This window comes from Giraffa tippelskirchi, chromosome 4 (genome assembly GCF_054371585.1).
Source record: "Giraffa tippelskirchi isolate mGirTip1 chromosome 4, T2T-mGirTip1v1.2.pri, whole genome shotgun sequence".
Classification (NCBI taxonomy): Eukaryota; Metazoa; Chordata; class Mammalia; order Artiodactyla; family Giraffidae; genus Giraffa; species Giraffa tippelskirchi.
The window spans coordinates 156,237,581-156,254,554 of NC_137278.1; the positions used below are offsets into that span (position 1 = coordinate 156,237,581).

Below are 16,974 nucleotides of genomic sequence, written 5' to 3' on the forward strand. Positions count from 1 at the left end.
CTGCTAAGTCGCTTCAGTGGTGTCCGACTCTGTGTGACCCACAGAAGGCAGCCCACCAGGCTCCGCCGTCCCTGGGATTCTCCAGGCAAGAACACTGGAGTGGGTTGCCATTTCCTTCTCCAATGCATGAAAATGAAAAGTGAAAGTGAAGTCGCTCAGTCGCGTCCGACTCTTCGCGACCCCATGGACTGCAGCCTGCCAGGCTCCTCCATCCATGGGATTTTCCAGGCAAGAGTACTGGAGTGGGGTGCCATTGCCTTCTCCGTCAAAATGGGACTAGTAATAGCTATTCTTTAGGTCTCTGGTAAGAAGGAGGGCGGAGAAGGCAATGGCACCCCACTCCAGTATTCTTGCCTGGAAAATCCCATGGACGGAGGAGCCTAGTAGGCTGCAGTCTATGGGGTCGCTAGGGGTCGGACACGACTGAGCGGCTTCACTTTCACTTTTCACTTTCATGCATTGGAGAAGGAAATAGCAGCCCACTCCAGTATTCTTGCCTGGAGAATCCCAGGGACGGGGGAGCCCGGTGGGCTGCCGTCTATGGGGTCGCACGGAGTCGGACACGACTGAAGCGACTTAGCAGCAGCAGCAGCAAGAAGGAGGGAGACTACACAAAGCGGTTGACACACCATAAGAGTTATTATCTACATGAGCTTCTACTAAATGCTGTGAAGATACAGGTGAATGCTCTCCTTGTTGCAAATGATAAAATTTCTGAATGTGCTTAGTTTTCAAAATTCTTTTTGTACACCTTTTCTAACCGTGAGGAATACAGAGGCAAGCAATTAAATAAGGTAAAATTTCGGGAGCACCTAACGGTTTATAAAATGTTTAAGGGCTCAGAATTAAGGACATCTAAGGCTTAAACAGCCACTAAATAGTAGAGATGAAACGAAAACCCAGGCACCCTAAGCAACCTAGGGTGATCTTTCCTCCGCCCACTGATCTCACTTAAGTTCTGGGGGCTGTTTCCAGCCGGGGTAATTTCCGGCTATCTGACTCCTCACTCACCAACACCACGTGCTGGAGACTCGGCGTTCCGCCTCGATGCCGCACTACGAGGGAGGGTACTGAGGACTGGTTCTGGCCTTCGAATGTCGAAGGTCACTTAAAAGGCCTCTTGAACAGGGCTCACTCTTATCCGAGTGAAATGGGGTACCGCTCTCCCCTCTCTCCGAGACTTCCATCGTTGCGACCGCCATCGCGTCCTTGGTCCTCGCAACTGCCCCGACTTCAGCTTTCCCGCCCTCAGTGCCTGCATATACTGCTAGCCACAGCTGGCCAGAGCGCGGAGGAATCCGTCCGCTTTTATGAACGGCCTACCGCCTTGCTTTCATTGGGTAGCCTCATCTTATCTCCGCCCCCAAGTTTTTTTTTAACTTTCTCAATGATTGGACCTGGGCATTGTCCATCCCAACTCTCCAGCACCGCCCCCTTCTCACCAGCTGCTAGACGCCCCCCCGCCAGGTATTCTGCTCCATCGGGTGCGCGCCGCCGCGATGCCCTGTCTAGCGGGAATTGGGTGCACCTGGCAGTGTCCCGAGCCTTGTAGAGACCGGCCCCTCCTCCTGCACCAACCCCACCCACCAGGCCTCTCCTCTCCACTGCACTCCATCACTGAGCTCTGCACTCCATCACTGAGCTCTCCCGACCTGGTCCGCGATTCTTCCGCCCCTCGCTCCAACCACCTCTCAGACTTCCTGAGCGCTCTGGCCGAGCGGGCTGCGAGCTGGGGGGATGCGCTCCGTCAAAGCTCTACAGAATTCGCTGAGCAGGGCTGGCAGTCACTGCCGGCGGGGAGGCTGGGGTCACCTGAGCCAGAGCCCTCTCCTAGGCTGGGGCGTCCGGCACCACCTCAGTGAGGCCGCGGCGCAGGGCAAGGAGACGCCGCACAGCCACCCGACGCAGCACCAGGATCAGTAAGACTCGCGGGACAGGGGCAAGGGACAGACTCGCTCCCACTCCCACTGCGGTTCCCGCTAGCTTCCGAGTCCTATTCCCTCAGGAGCTCATCCCATCTCCCTTCTCCTCTCCTCGCTTACTGGCCTGCGATGCCTTTTCCTTTAGATATGGGGCTTTGGGTCCGCGACGCTCGGGCGGTAACGTGCCGTCCGCCGGGAGGGCTTTTGGGCAGGTCGGTGCTCGGGATGGTGCCTATCCAAGGTGCGTACTTAATTGGGAATGCTGGTGGGCGCGGAGTGTTGCTTGGTGCACGTGTCTGAGTGCAGGGCAGTGTGAGCACTGCCCATCCTCACCCTCCTTTTCTCCCTGATCCTCGTGTGTATTTTCGGGGATGCGTGGGTGTGGAACAGCCTGCCTTGTGTCCTGGTGTACTTGGATCTGTGTGTGGTCTGTCTGTGTTTCGGCATGTTAATGTGTGATGCTCGAGTGTTATTGGTACGCACATACGTGCGTATGTCGTCTGCGTATGTGTTGTGTGCGTAATCAGGACTCCCTAATCTAGAATAAGGGTGGTTCTCCGATTGGTTCTTGAAGGAGGAAAATCTATAACGGAGGGGAAGATCATAAGACGCAGATCTCCCAAACCAGAACCAGTCAAGAGCATTAAACGTGCTGCTCAGGCGGCTCCCTGATTTAAGGTGTTTTCTTCCTTTGGTCTCTTACTCAGCCCTAGAGGCTGAACCTCTCTCCTCCACCACCAAGGAACGCTTGGTGGATGAGCCTCTTGTCTTCCACACGCAGAAACAGACTGAGCAGGAAATTTTGTCTTAGCCAGAAGCCAACACAGCCACTATCCATGTAGCCCCTGCTCTTTTATGGCAAGAATAAGAAATGAACCAACTCCCCTGTCATTGACATCTATTGATGACAATCAGAAAGACATGCATACTATAATTAAAGTAACCAGACAGACCACTCTGTCCTGTACCTCACCACCACCGGATTTCCTGTCCTGGACTGTCGATGGAATTCTCCAGGCCAGAATACTGGAGTGGGTAGCCATTCCCTTCTCCAGGGGGTCTTCCCAACCCAGGGATCGAACTCAGGTCTCCCACGTTGCAGGCAGATTCTTTACCGTCTGATCCACCCGGGAAGCCCCCTGTCCTGTACAGGTAACATTCAATAAGCTTTATCTATTTATCGTTGATGGCTCAGTGGTAAAGAATCCACCTGCCAATGCAGGAGACTCCGGTTCTGTCCCTGGGTGGGGAAGATCCCCTGGAGAAGGAAATGCAACCCACTCCAGTATTGTTGCCTGGGAAATTCCATTGACAGAGGAGCCTGGCAGGCTACAGTCCATTGAGTTGCAAAAGAGTGGGACATGAGTTAGCAACTAAACAATTTATTATTGGTAAGAATTGTTACTATGCTATACATTAGCCTCTTTTCAAGGAGACACAGAATGTTTAAACTTTAAAGAATAAACCTTCTGTCTCTCAGTCTACTCTCCATCCAAACTTTTCCCAAATAATCACCTTGAGAGAAATAGTGGTGGGATAGAGAAAAGGTTTAATCTCCTTCACCCTCACATATTCTGTGGGATGGGGAGCAAGAGACATCCCTGGTTCCTGCACACACACACACACACGCACGCACGCACACACACACCTCCTTCCTTATCCTGTGACTCAGGTAATAGAAGTGGGGTGTGTGTGTGTGTGTGTGTGTGTGTGTGTGTGTGTGTGTGTGTGTGTGTGTGTGTGTGTGTGTGTGTGTGTGTGTGTGTGTGTGTGTGTGTGTGTGTGTGTGTGTGTGTGTGTGTGTGTGTGTGTGTGTGTGTTTAACTGGAGTATTTGATTTGCAGTTGGAAGTGTTCTTAGGAAACTTGATCCTCCTACCTATTGCTGCCTGTGCTGCTAGAGACTTCTTGATAAAGGCCTTGGACTGATACTTCTTTGAGCAGAAGGAGTTGAGGGCATGGAGGGGGATGGGCTCTGAGAATGTGGCACCATGAGGGGAAAGTGTTCTTGGTGGAGAAGGAGGTCAGCAAAGAGAAAAAGCCCTGCAATTCAGGTTATTGTTTTGTTTTTTAATATTTAGCTTTATTTCTAATTATTAAAGAAAAACAAGGTAAATAGAGTATCAAGAAAAAAATTAAGGTCCCAATATTAGAGGTAACCCAGAGGAGGCAATGGCACCCCACTCCAGTACTCTTGCCTGGAAAATCCCACGGACGGAGGAGCCTGGTAGGCTACAGTCCATGGGGTCGCTAAGAGTCCGACACGACTGAGCGACTTCACTTTCACTTTTCCCTTTCATGCACTGGAGAAGGAAATGGCAACCCACTCCAGTGTTCTTGCCTGGAGAATCCCAGGGACGGCGGAGCCTGGTGGCTGCCGTCTGTGGGGTCGCACGGAGTCGGACACGACTGAAGCGACTTAGCAGCAGCAGCAGCATTAGAGGTAACCATATATCCATGATTTATATCCACATATATACTATATGCTATATATGGATACATAAAAATTTAACAAAAGTAGGATCATAATGTTCCTATTCTTTGATAGCCTATCTTTTCCATTTATAAACAGCTTTTAATATGATTTAATGTGTGCATGCATGATATTGTCCTTTTAATGGCTGCTGTTTTGTCATTGTAAGATTCCGTTGTATTGAGATATCCTAATTTATTTAACCAATCTTCAGTTTGGTTACTACATATTCTTATGCAGTTGTTCAATTATGTCTTAAATTCTTAGGAAAATTTTGCTCCGCAGAGACATCTGTCATTGATATCTTATACAACCTTCTAGAGATATTTTATGCAAATATCAACAAATATATGTGGATATCTCTAGTAGGGGAACTAAGATATCCCAAATGCTGCCTGGCCCAGCCCTGCCTCCAAAAAAAACCAAATAGACACAACAGTACAACAGGGAAGATTGTTTTCTGTCAATAAGATGGTATGTTGTGTCATACCAGCAGCATAAGCAAAATCTAGGAGTTGGGGAAGCCTTTACAGAGTTAACTACATTTGATATGGACCTTGTAGGATGAGCAGGACTGTGCAGGTGAAGGAGGAAAAGGTCTTTCCATGCAGAAGTTTCAGTGTACACAGCAAAGGCCAGGAAGCCTGACAGTGTCTTAGCCCATTTGGGGAGCCACCTATTTATTACCTGTACCATACTATAGCACCATAGTATAAACAGTGTTCTTCAGCTTGCTTCTTTTATTTAATATTACTCCTGGCATAACTGGAGTGTGGGGGCATGGTAGAAAGTAGGAAAGGAATGTTGGCAGGTTTTAAAGAGCCTTTAATGCCTTACCAAGAAATATAACTTATTTTGTAGGTACTAGGAAGCTATCAAAGGTCTGATTAGAGAAATGGTATTTGAGTTTTAGAAAGATAACTGTCACATTGTGAACAATGGGTTGAAAGTCAAGAGAATGTAATAGACAAACAAGGAGCTACTGAGGATCTACTTTGTGAAAGATAGTTTTTCATGGAATGTCGTTGAAATTAAACCTCACATTACCCATGTGAAGCAGATATTAAACCCTTATTTTAGAGATGAGGAAGCAGGTTCAGCTGTATTAGATAACCTGACTTACTATCCATATTAAGATCACACAGCTATTATGGGGAAAACTCTACTTTCTACTACCCCATTCCAGCAGAGAGGGAGAGAAGAAAAGCACGTGGATTTCATAGATTCATCCAGGTTTGGTTATGGGTGTAAGGTATGGGGATTGTCCAAATGATTCCACGTTTCCAGCTTGGCCCGCGAGTAAGTGGTAACACTATTAATCCAAATGGGAAACACAAGAGGAGGAGCAGAGGGAGGGAGGCAGGCAAGATGACCTCAGACTTGGACATGCTGAGTTTGCAGTGCTATGGTACATCTAGAAATGCAATTATTTAGGAGGCAACTAGAAACAAATGTGTTAAGTTTAGGAACAAAAGAAAGCTGGAGAATAGGACAGATGTGAAGGTTAGAATTATAGGGATAGATCAGATGGTTCAGGGAGAAGGTGTAGACCAAGGACACCTCCCTACTGATCAGCCCTTGTTCTAGCAGGAGGAGCAGGGAGCAGTTCTCAGGTTCCTGTCCTCCTCCCATCTCTGCCTCCAAACAGTGACTCTTCAGAGAGTGGCATGCTGTCCCGTCTGGGTGACCTGCTCTTCTACACTATTGCTGAGGGACAGGAACGAATCCCTATCCACAAGTTCACTACTGTAAGTTCCTCTCCACCTGCTCAGGATACTAATCCCTTAGGATCTCTGGAAACTGGGAAAAGGAACGTAGGACAGGTACAAGGCAGCTAATGAGCGGCTTCATTATGAGGATGAAAAACAGCTGATGATAGCAGATAGCCTAGGCTGTCCCAGGAGGGATAATTCAACCCTCTGACTCTGCCTGTCTTCTTGGTTTGGCACATACATCCAAGGGGTTCAGAAACCAGCTGCCATGATAAAAAAGGGCAGGAAACCCATGTTAGCCTTCAAAATTGTTATACTCCATCCTTTCTTAGTCTGCAAACCCATTTGTTCCACCTGTTGTAGTAGTTGGGGTTGAGCTCATTGTTATCCACTGGGGGAAATGATTAGGATTGGATCATTGTCCTTGTAGCTGACCTTACCCGCCTTCTTTCCCCGGAAGGCGCTGAAGGCCACCGGACTGCAGACGTCAGATCCCCGGCTCCGGGACTGCATGAGCCAGATGCGCCGCATGGTTCGAGAGTCCAACAGTGGTGGCCTCTTGGACCGAGATCTTTTCCGAAAGTGAGGCCCCGGGAAACAAGGGCACCCCCTCTCAAAACTGTTCTGGGGACACAGACTTTAACAACTGGGAGAGATCCTGGGGATTCAAGTCAACCCCTCACTTAATTTTATTATTTACTGGTTACACAAGCAACACGTAAATATGCCTATACTTATTATAAAAATTCAAACAACAGAGAAATACATGTTCTCTTTTCCCTTTCTCCCAGATCCCAGTCCCTTTTTCCAGAAGTAAACAGATTAGTAGGTATCTTCTAGGTAATGTCCTATGCATACCCATATACATACGTAAACATATGTAAATATCTAAGATTTAAAATATAAAACTGACCTACTACAGATTATTCAGGTTTTTTTTTTTCCTCCTATCCCAGGACACTATGTCTTAGAATATCCTTCCATATCATTACAGCCCCTCATTTTAGAGGCATAGAAACAAGACCCAGAAAGATCCAGTGATAGACCAAAGGGTACATACACAGCTGTTGGTCCCAAACCTGACAACCACTCACACTCACACTTTTTATTCCCAGCCCCCATGCCTCCACATGAGTCACAGCTGTGTCTCTCCAGCCCTCTAACCCAATCGTGTCTGGGGTCCAGGTGTGTGAGCAGCAACATTGTGCTACTGACTCAGGCCTTCCGAAAGAAGTTTGTCATTCCTGATTTTGAGGAGTTCACAAGCCACGTGGACCGCATCTTTGAGGATGCCAAAGAGCTCACTGGAGGCAAGGTGAGGGCCAGGGGACAGAGGGAGGGGCAGGGGCTCTGGGCCAGGTATACCTTGCTTCTCGGAGATTTCCTGGGGCTGGAAATCCAACTGACGAGAGATGAGAATCAGAACCTCTAAAAGTAGGGGACAAGGGCTTTATGTATTTTTACTTGTGATTTCTAGAGCAAGTGAAGGAATCTGATGTTTTTATGGAGACAACTGACATAAGGATTCAATAGAACTTTGAAAGAGACATAGGCTTATTGAGCCTAAGAAGAGAAAGGAAAGCTAACCCAGTATTCTCTTTCTATGCGCTTTACTGCTATCTTTATAGGAGTGAGTCTGCAGAAAGGTAAGGCCTAGGACTTAAGGCTTCAGTGTCTCTAGGAACACCAGGCAGGAGGGAACCCTGTTGTCCTGCAGAAGTCAGAATTTTAGCTTTTATCGAAAAGATTCTCCTGATCCTGAACCTCAGCTCTGTTCCTCCCTCCATGTCCATTTCTCCATTCTGTCTCTGTTTTCTCTACCCACTCCTACCTAGGTGGCAGCCTACATCCCTCAGCTGGCCAAGTCAAATCCAGACCTGTGGGGCGTCTCGCTGTGCACTGTGGATGGTCAACGGTGAGATGCTAGGTGAGGAAGGGGAGGCAGGGCACAGGTGCAGAGCATAGTCCAACCCCTTTCATGGCCCCTGTTTGCCTCCAGGCACTCCGTGGGCCACACAAAGATCCCCTTCTGCCTGCAGTCCTGTGTGAAGCCCCTCACATATGCCATCTCCATAAGCACCCTAGGCACGGACTACGTGCACAAGTTCGTGGGCAAGGAGCCCAGCGGCCTGCGCTACAACACGCTGTCCCTCAATGAGGAAGGTGAGCACTCCCTGCGCCCAGACCAGACTCACAGATGTCCCCTTCTTATCTCACCCCTCTCCCAACGGTATGTGTTTCTTTGCCCTTCCTTTTTTTTTTTAGATTTATCTTTGTCTGCACTAGATCCTTATTGCTGTACACAGACTTTCCCTAGCTGTGGCGAGTGGGGCTACTCTAGTTGCAGTGCACTGTCTTCTCGTTGCGGTGGCTTCCCTTGTTGTGGAGCACGGGCTCTAGGGCACTCAGTCTTCTGTAGTTGCAGCACTCAGGCTCAGTAATTGCAGTGCACGGGCTTAGTTACCTTGTGACATGTGGAATCTTCCTGGACCAGGGATCAAACCTATGCCCCCTGCAGTGGTAGGGGGGATTCTTTACCACCGGACCACCAGGGAAGTCCTCTGCCCTTCCTGATCAGCTCTGTCACTCCATCCTCCCCAGCAACGAAACCTTTCCCATCTACCCTGCAGAGTGGGCAGGCTGTAAAGGTTTTACTCAGTGGCTGATTAGACTCTGGGTGGTTTGTATTTCCCCAGGAATCCCCCATAACCCCATGGTCAATGCTGGTGCCATTGTTGTGAGCTCCCTGATCAAGGTCAGTGCTACCTAGGCTTCTGGAAGGTACTGCTCTCTAGCTCGCCTTGTTCTTCTATCCTTCATATCTGCCTGTCTCTCCAGGGAGATTGGTGGGGCCTTGATTCCTTTGAGGGTGCCCAGGAGGCAGTGAAGACACAGCAGGGACTCATAAATTATGCTGAGGACATTAGTAAGAGGAACTGTATCCCTGCCCCCACCCATGAGTCTGGAGCCCAGAGCTTCCTGGCTCAGAGAGAAGACAGCAGGTCCTGACCCCAGCCTAGGACCAAGGGCCAAACGCCAGACACAAGGGGAGGACAGCTCTATTAGGTACTGATTGGCCACTTCTGGGTGAGGGACGCATGGAAAGAAGGGTGAATGGCCAGACCAGGGCAGCTATTCACGTCACCTGGAGCTGTGAGTTGGCCTTGAGCAAGGATGTCAGGCCAGCCTGTCAGCTGTAGGTCTCCCAGGGCTTGAGCAACAACCTGACAGCAGTGTGGGCAGCAACAATCCAGAGCCAATCACAGCCCCTCCTGAGGAAGGTGGTATTAGGAACCCTCCCCCTAGGGATTCAGGTGTCAGAGTTCCTGCAGTGTTGACACGGACAGGAAGCAACTGGAGGTTTGGGGGGGACCAGGCTCTCCCCTTGCTCTGGGATCACTCTGTCTACAACCCTGTATCTGGGACCTGCCTCATCCCATTCCTATCTAAACAGGCCCTACTGACGTGACCCTCAGCTAAAATCTTTTAACTTTACTTCAATTATCAATATAGTTTATATAGTTGAGCATTACAGTGTATGCAACACACCCCCTCCTCCCATTCCCATCACTCACTCCAGACTTGGAGATGGCTGTGGGCATCAGGGATAGGATAGAGTTAAGGCTCCAGCAGGGGAATAAGCAATGAGGATGGGGAGCAGGAGTAGGGGCAGGGCTTGGGGACAGGACTGGAACCAGGAACACGAAAGTGGGAGTGAGGGATGAGGATTGGCATTGAGGATGGAGATGGGAGTGAAACTCAGGGATGGGTGAGGCTCACAGATGGGGTGAAACTATCTGTACTCATTACTTGATCATAAACTCGAAATGGCTTTTAAGATCACTACATAGGCATGGATACAAAACAGTCTCAGTTTAAAAAAAAAAAAATTGTAAAATGCAACACATGCCAAGTAGCAAAACCAATCTAACAGTTTGTCTCCAGTAGGTCCTTCTGGCCCTCCCTGTCAGCCTCCTAGGCTTAGAATACTGACAGCTCTTTTTGTTGCCTTGCAGATGGACTGTAACAAAGCAGAAAAGTTTGATTTTGTAAGTTCCCTTGCTGCTCAGCTCCTGGCTGCTTTTCTCCATGGCAAGGTGTCCATTCCAGCTGCCCCGGTGCATGGCTTTAACCCCACTTTGATGGTGCACCAGCCCATACTAGAAGTCTTATTTCCAGAAGTGTGGGGATCTGGTGTCAGGGAGGAAGACCTTCAGAAGTCCCTGCTGGGATAAGGACTGAGGAGTGCAGAAGGGTTAAGAGTGCAGGAGTGCAGAAGCCTGTGTGTGTTTACTAGGGACCTTCATGCATGGGGTGCCTCCCATGCTCCCTTTTCTCTTCCAGGTCTTGCAATATCTGAACAAAATGGCTGGGAATGAATACATGGGTTTCAGCAATGCCACGTAAGGCCCTGTTCACAGGACTGGCTAAATGGGTGTGTGGGGGGGTGTTTTGAGTGTGTGTGTGCCGTGGAGGGGAGGAGGGGGCGTGGTGAATCGAGGAGGAGGAGAGAATGTTAGGAGGAAGGAATCCCAGGGGAACTCTGACCTCCCAGCTTGCTCCCTGCCCCATCCTCAACATTTGTTTGCTTTGTAGAAGAATTTGTTCCATTTCTGTTTAGTACTTAACGTGAAAGCATGAGAGTCTGCACCTGGGCCCATTCTTGCCAAGCTTCACCAAGCCAAAAACGTCGTTTTCCTAGGCTAGATGACCACACCATTGGGGTTTGGTTGTGTTTTTCACACTACCATAAAGCTGGGCCCAGTGCTGGCTTAGGTTCAGACATTTCCTCCAGTATCACTGGGAGAATTTATAAAAGGGCTGATTTAGTTTGACATGTGCCATCTAGTTTTTTCTCTCAGGGAAGGTATTTTTCCCCCTTCTCCTCACACCCATCTTTCAAATGTCAACTACTAAATTGGGTGTCTGCTTCAGATTCCAGTCAGAGAAGGAAACAGGGGATCGGAATTATGCCATCGGTTATTATCTAAAGGAAAAGAAGGTAACCGGGAGAGGCGGTAGAGAAAGTCCCTGGGAATTCTGAGGCTGGTGGAAGGGCAGAGGGGGTTGGGGACTTCTGGCAGTGCTATAGGGACCACTGATGGCTCTCTCTTCTTCCTTGCAGTGCTTTCCTAAAGGGGTGGACATGATGGCTGCCCTTGATCTCTACTTCCAGGTAAGCAAACACTGCCATTCAGCCCAGGGCCAAGGGAATAAGACAGACTGCCTTCCTTCCTGTGACCCACGAGATGGTCACCAGGGGTCCTGGGGTCCTTCAGAAACACCAGGGCAATTTGTTGAAGGGTCAAGGTGTCGAGAATATTGCTCTCCACCTCAGAGCACAGCATTCAGGTCCACTCCTCACCCTCAACTCTGCCTCGTCTCCACAGCTGTGCTCTGTGGAGGTGACCTGTGAATCGGGCAGTGTCATGGCAGCCACCCTGGCCAATGGTGGGATCTGCCCCATCACTGGAGAGAGCGTGCTGAGCGCAGAAGCCGTGCGCAACACCCTCAGCCTCATGCACTCCTGCGGCATGTACGACTTCTCGGGCCAGTTTGCCTTCCATGTGAGTGCGTCTGGCCCTGCCATCCATTCATCACGAGCCCAAAGCCAACAAGAGAGAACGCTGAGTCTCTGAAGGTGGAGAGGTGGACATGTGTTCCTACCTCTCACTCACTAACCTCCAGCTGGGCAATTTAGGCCGAGAATCCTTAGGGGAGTTTGCCAAACACAGCAAGCCCTTCAAACACATAAACGCAAGAGGGTACAATTTCAGAACCACTCCTCTGCCGTGCTTCACATAGCTGGAGACTCTTCAGGTCTCATACAGGCGGTCACTTCCAAAGAGAGGCTTTTTTGACCACCCACTTCTCCACTGGGCACCTCCCTCCCACTTTATTCTCAATCACAGCACCCTGCTCTTTTTCTAACATGTTATCCTAAGTTGTGATTATTTATGTCTTTGTCTACCTGTTTATTGTCTACCTCCTACCACCAGATTGTAAGTTAACTGAGAGACTTTGTCCTAGCTCTAGGACAGCTTCAGGCACAGAGTAGATAAGTTCCTTACTGAAGCCACAAATTTAAAAGAGGGCACGGGAGGACAGGAGTAAGAAAAGCTAATTAACAAGCCAACAGTTTGAGATGGGCGTGGCCTTGCCCAGGCAGTCATTTGGGACTGGCTAACTTTTTAACCCAGAGTTGGGGCACCTCTGGCTCATCCTCACTTCCAACTTTGTCTCCAAGGTGGGCCTGCCGGCCAAATCAGCCGTGTCAGGAGCCATCCTCCTTGTGGTACCCAACGTCATGGGGATGATGTGTCTATCACCTCCACTGGACAAGCTGGGGAACAGCTATAGGGGGGTCAACTTCTGCCAAGTAAGTTACTTTGCATATAGTACTTCATATTTTTGAATGAGAAAATAAAACAATTTCAAGCTCCTACTAAGTGCAGGGAGGAAGTAAACAATCTCTTTGCCTTACAATTCTAGAGGTTGGTGTCTCTCTTCAATTTCCACAACTATGATAACCTGAGGCACTGTGCTCGAAAATTAGACCCACGGCGTGAAGGGGGAGAAGTCCGGGTAAGGAAAACCCTGGAGCGGGGGGGGGGTGCTCATAAGACTATTTCAGAAAAGAACATTACATAACACTTCAGTAAAACCCTAGGCTAAGTTAACTCCTAAGGCTAACCCATGATGGAGGGTGACAGGAAAGAACTGGGCATGGGTGGGTTCAAAGTCACAGTTCATCTCAGGCGGGTCTGATTTGTTTTCCAGAACAAGACTGTGGTGAACCTGTTATTTGCTGCCTCTAGTGGAGATGTCTCAGCTCTTCGAAGGTACTTCTACCCTGACCAAATAAACACAATAAAATACTCCTAGTTCGAGATCTCGTTAGCCATCAACATAGCCAAATAGTTAAGTGCTTCAGCCTTACGATCAGACTGGTCAGAGACTATATTTAAATGAGTTTTTTTCTTTAAAGTACAGTGACTACTGCCATGTGATAATTAATGGTAGCCACTGTTGTGATTAATCTGGGTGTTAAAAGCAGAGTCCTAGGAGGTCGGTAAGGACCTTGCTTCAAATGGACTGCTGCTGCTGCTGCTAAGTCGCTTCAATCGTGTCCGACTCTGTGCGACCCCATAGACAGCAGCCCACCAGGCTCCCCCGTCCCTGGGATCCTCCAGGCAAGAACACTGGAGTGGGTTGCCATTTCCTTCCCCATCAAATGGACTACCAACATCAATGAATCTGTACTGGGCACCTACTACAGGTAGGCAGTGATGTTCCTGGAACCATCACACTCCCACCTGATATAGGAGTTGACAGTCTCATCAGAGAACACAGACTGTACTGAGTCCGCAGATCTTGTCATAGGCTCTGTCTTGCTTTTTCTGGAACTCATCCAGCCTGACCCCACTTCAAAAAGGCTACCAGTGACTCTAGGCTGATCTGGGTAACTCCAGCTACTTTCTACTCCCCTTAGGTTTGCCTTGTCAGCCATGGACATGGAACAGAAAGACTATGACTCCCGCACCGCCCTGCATGTTGCTGCCGCTGAAGGTATCTGAAGGTTAAAAATAAGAGGGGAAGCAGATCCCAAGACCTTTCTTTTCTACCAAGAGTACCCCCATTATGTGTGCCCTCAAGGTTAGCGAGGCAACAACTAGTTTTGTCTGGATGGCCTTCAGTGTGCAGGCTATTACTGGGTGCTGCAGGGAGCAAAACTGGGAAGAAGCCTTTCCCCCTCCCCTTTTAGTTCAGACTCCAGCTGCCAAGTGTCTGTACTCATGTTACCACCACAAGCATTAGGATCTGTACCCTCTCGTTTTCCTTCTGCCCATGTTCTTAGGACACATTGAAGTTGTTAAATTCCTGATTGAGGCCTGCAAAGTGAATCCTTTTGTCAAGGACAGGTGAGTAGTATTAAGCTAAAGGGGGGGGATAGAAAATGGGCAGCAACCTCTCCACTTCTGCGCTCCAGCCACCAGTTAGGTGTATAACCAGGGCACTCTTGATGTCTTCTTTGCCTGCTCATGGTCTCTGTTCCTCCTCTCAGGTGGGGCAACATCCCCCTGGATGATGCTGTGCAGTTCAACCACCTGGAGGTAGTGAAACTGCTCCAAGACTACCAGGACTCATACACACCATCTGAGACTTGGGCTGAAGCTGCAGCTGAGGCCCTGTCCAAAGAGAACTTAGAGAGCATGGTGTGAGCATGGGGCATGCATGGTCGCTGCCCAAGAAAAAGCACGAGCTGGCCACACACTTAACATATAACCACCAAACATGCTACAAAGGGCCGCACTGCTTCAGTGGGGACCAGGTCTAAGGCCAGTGCTTTTTGTGAAAGAGTCGAAATACCCCATTCCCTTGGCAGAAAGAGTAGAGAAGTGCCTTTGTGGACACCTGCAGTAGAGCTATCCGCAAAAATTGTGGGCTTCTTAAAAGTACAGACTAATGGCTTAGCCCACTCCAGATCATCCCAGGTCTTCACACAGGTCCCCTCTTCTCTCCGAAGAAGCCATTCTGAGAGAGAGTCCGGCAGTGGGGCTCTAGCCACCCCACACGTGTATACATACACAGAGGAAGAGGGAGCTATGTACCAGGCTTTAGTAGTCTGGAGACTTCCGCCTTGGCCAGAAGTGCTGCTGCTACTGCTAATAGCAATTTTATAGACAGAGAAAGTATTTTGTGCTCAAATAAACTTTAATTACACAAATTATTTTTACTAGACCTAGTCCTTCTCTTTCTCCCCTAGGGCCACCCAGCTGCATCACCATCATAAAGATATTGTAGAGTAAGATGGAGCCAGAGTCAGACAGAGCCCAAAGAATACATATTTCACATACATACTCACCCCACTAGGTTTTCCTCAATCCCAAATACTGCTTTAGATTAAGTGTATTCTGCTGCCAAGTGGGGGCAACTGCTTGGGTCTGAACAGACCCCCAAGTGAATTGTGTAAGACCTCAGGCCTCCTTCCTTGCTCTGGAAGTCAAAACTGTAGCTGAAATGAAGATGGACCACCTGGAGAATAAAGTTTCTAGCACTAATTCCCTCAGTATACCCCATGTGTCTCTTCCCCCTTGGTCATGATTGTAACTGGTCCAGTGATTGCAACAGATGACCAGGTATCAGAGGTGTGCAATTAAGGCAGATAGACTCAGGGTGAGGAGACCTGCAGCTGTGTGGGGCTGAAAGTCTTAACACTGAGGCATTAGGGAAGGAGGGCTCTGTTCTCATCCTGACACAGTCAGTAAAGCACTTCCCGAGGGAGCCAGAGCCCAAACTTTGTATGTGCTATACAGAAAGGGCCAAGTCATTCACGGCACCACTCCTCCAGCCAGAGGTAGAAAGGATTTACTCTCGAGAGATTAGGTAGATCCCCCAAAACAAACAAGTTACATGTGGGCAAAGGGAGGGAGAGGTAGCACAGTGATGAAATTCACACAATGCTGAAGGGTAAGACCCCCAGGACTGAATACTGTCTGAGAAAGGCCTGGACACAGGGAGGCAGAGAGATTGAAGGATGCAAGTCAGAGAAAGTACCTTCATAGTAGCCTAGGAAATTGGCAGTAGTTTGGGGGAGGGGAGAGCGTGGCCATATGCCTAGCTTTCACAAGGCAGAAGAAAGGAAGATGACAAATATTGCACAGAGGACCCGTCACTGAATTTTGGGAGCCAGCGGTTTCTTCGGGCACAGTTAAAAGGTTTCAGACACTTGGAGCAGGAGGCAGGCCAAGAGAGTGATTAGGGACTCCAGTCATGGACATACTAGAGCCCTTCAGGCACCTCAAGCCCTGAATGGGTCAGCAGCTCTCCATCCCAAAGGGCAAAGGCAGGCACCACTGGACCCTGGAAATCTGTCTGTAGTGTGTGGACCACAGCAATCCGGCTCACATCCACCAGGCTCAGCTTCTGGGCCTCATACTCCAGCAGCAGCCCCACCTTCTCTGGCTGCCCCATGCCCTCAACTGGGGCTTTCTCGTTGGCCAACATGGTGTGCCACTTGCGCTGAGCATAGGTGAACACCCAGGAACGATCGTCAACACCGATGCAGCTATCGCGAGACATGTCCACATCTGCCACTCCTATCCGGAACTGCTGGGAGCGCTTCACTGTCACCTCCCAGTAATGCCTGCCACTGGTGACAGCTGTGTCTGCCAGCACAACTGCCCACTCCCGGAAGCGCTCCGCATTAAGGGCTAATTTTGTGGGCTCCAATCCTACCATGCCGTATTTGACACCTGTGTCACCTTTGAAGAGTAACAGGCTGCTGTGGGCAGTCTTTTCTTCCAATTTGAAACTGATGCCTGCGGGAAGAGCAAAAAGACTGGATAATGACGTGAGCTAGAACTCTAGAACGTATACAAGACGATATAAAACAGGCAGACAAATCACGAGGAAACACGGAAGAGTCAGAATGTCGAGCGAACAAGAGAGTGGGGGCGCTTTAGGACGGGCAGCCCAAGGATCCGAAAAACTCGGACTGGAGAAGCCGTGTAATTTAAAGAAACCAGAGAGTGTCCCGCGTTTGGAACGCAGGTGGAGGACGGGAATGAGTCGAAAGAGCTGGGGATGTTTCTCCCGCGGGCTCCAGGAATATCAGACGGAAACTATTTTGGACGTAAAAGAGAGTAAAAGGATAGAATCCTACCTCTGCGGGCTTCCGCGGCGGCAACCCCTAATCGTTTGGCTCCCCGGCGGCACAGGCACAAGGAACGTGCAAAGGGAAGCGCCATCTTGCGCCATGGATGAACAGGGCACGCCCCCAACTGAGACCGCCCCCCTCCATCTGCCCGCCTGCCCTTCTCGCACGTGGTGCTCGAGAGCGCGCCGCGCAGTGTGATGACGTAGGG

The 16,974-nt window shown here is 49.4% G+C and overlaps 3 protein-coding genes across 12 annotated transcripts in view; 1 reads left to right on the forward strand and 2 right to left on the reverse strand.

The window, feature by feature from the left end:
• The window catches only part of RBMS2 (RNA binding motif single stranded interacting protein 2), a 90,687-nt gene extending 89,197 nt beyond the window's left edge, over positions 1–1,490 (reverse strand). For 2 of the 6 annotated variants that reach the window (XM_081483314.1, XM_081483317.1), the window contains exon 1: positions 1,012–1,329. The gene's annotated coding sequence lies outside the window, so the exon portion shown is untranslated. Of the gene's footprint in view, positions 1–1,011 lie in introns of all 6 variants that reach the window. The other 4 variants (XM_081483313.1, XM_081483315.1, XM_081483319.1 and 1 more) reach the window with 4 other exon arrangements.
• On the forward strand, positions 1,450–15,168 carry GLS2 (glutaminase 2). Of its 5 annotated transcripts, XM_081483298.1 has the most exons (19): positions 1,497–1,919; positions 2,068–2,163; positions 6,043–6,142; positions 6,567–6,688; positions 7,292–7,421; positions 7,942–8,021; positions 8,106–8,269; positions 8,803–8,861; positions 10,123–10,155; positions 10,451–10,509; positions 11,042–11,108; positions 11,232–11,282; positions 11,497–11,673; positions 12,354–12,485; positions 12,599–12,691; positions 12,887–12,948; positions 13,599–13,675; positions 13,965–14,028; positions 14,172–15,168. In XM_081483298.1, exons 1-19 carry the CDS (start codon positions 1,738–1,740, stop codon positions 14,326–14,328), a joined length of 1,905 nt encoding a protein of 634 aa, XP_081339424.1. In that variant the 5' UTR covers positions 1,497–1,737; the 3' UTR covers positions 14,329–15,168. The 5 variants fall into 5 exon arrangements, with proteins under 5 accessions (XP_081339425.1, XP_081339426.1, XP_081339424.1 ...); XM_081483299.1 differs by lacking the exon at positions 2,068–2,163 and having other exon boundaries at positions 1,450–1,919; XM_081483301.1 differs by lacking the exon at positions 2,068–2,163 and having other exon boundaries at positions 1,738–1,832; positions 6,040–6,142.
• Positions 14,803–16,888, reverse strand: SPRYD4 (SPRY domain containing 4). The gene is made up of 2 exons (XM_081483327.1): positions 16,773–16,888; positions 14,803–16,428 (listed from the first exon to the last, which is right to left on the reverse strand). Exons 1-2 carry the CDS (start codon positions 16,855–16,857, stop codon positions 15,890–15,892), a joined length of 624 nt encoding a protein of 207 aa, XP_081339453.1. The 5' UTR covers positions 16,858–16,888; the 3' UTR covers positions 14,803–15,889.
• Between the last annotated feature and the right edge of the window lie 86 nt (positions 16,889–16,974).

What these genes read in the sequence shown, in the direction of transcription:
- GLS2 (XM_081483298.1), top strand. Translation starts at nt 1,738, where the DNA reads ATGCGCTCCGTCAAAGCTCTACAGAATTCGCTGAGCAGGGCTGGCAGT. An exon ending in GGGGGGTCAACTTCTGCCAA is followed by an intron (nt 12,486 to 12,598) that starts GTAAGTTACTTT and finishes TTACAATTCTAG; the next exon opens with AGGTTGGTGTCTCTCTTCAA. An exon ending in GATGTCTCAGCTCTTCGAAG is followed by an intron (nt 12,949 to 13,598) that starts GTACTTCTACCC and finishes TACTCCCCTTAG; the next exon opens with GTTTGCCTTGTCAGCCATGG.
- SPRYD4 (XM_081483327.1), bottom strand. Translation starts at nt 16,857, where the DNA reads ATGGCGCTTCCCTTTGCACGTTCCTTGTGCCTGTGCCGCCGGGGAGCC. An exon ending in CGCCGCGGAAGCCCGCAGAG is followed by an intron (nt 16,429 to 16,772) that starts GTAGGATTCTAT and finishes CTCTTCCCGCAG; the next exon opens with GCATCAGTTTCAAATTGGAA.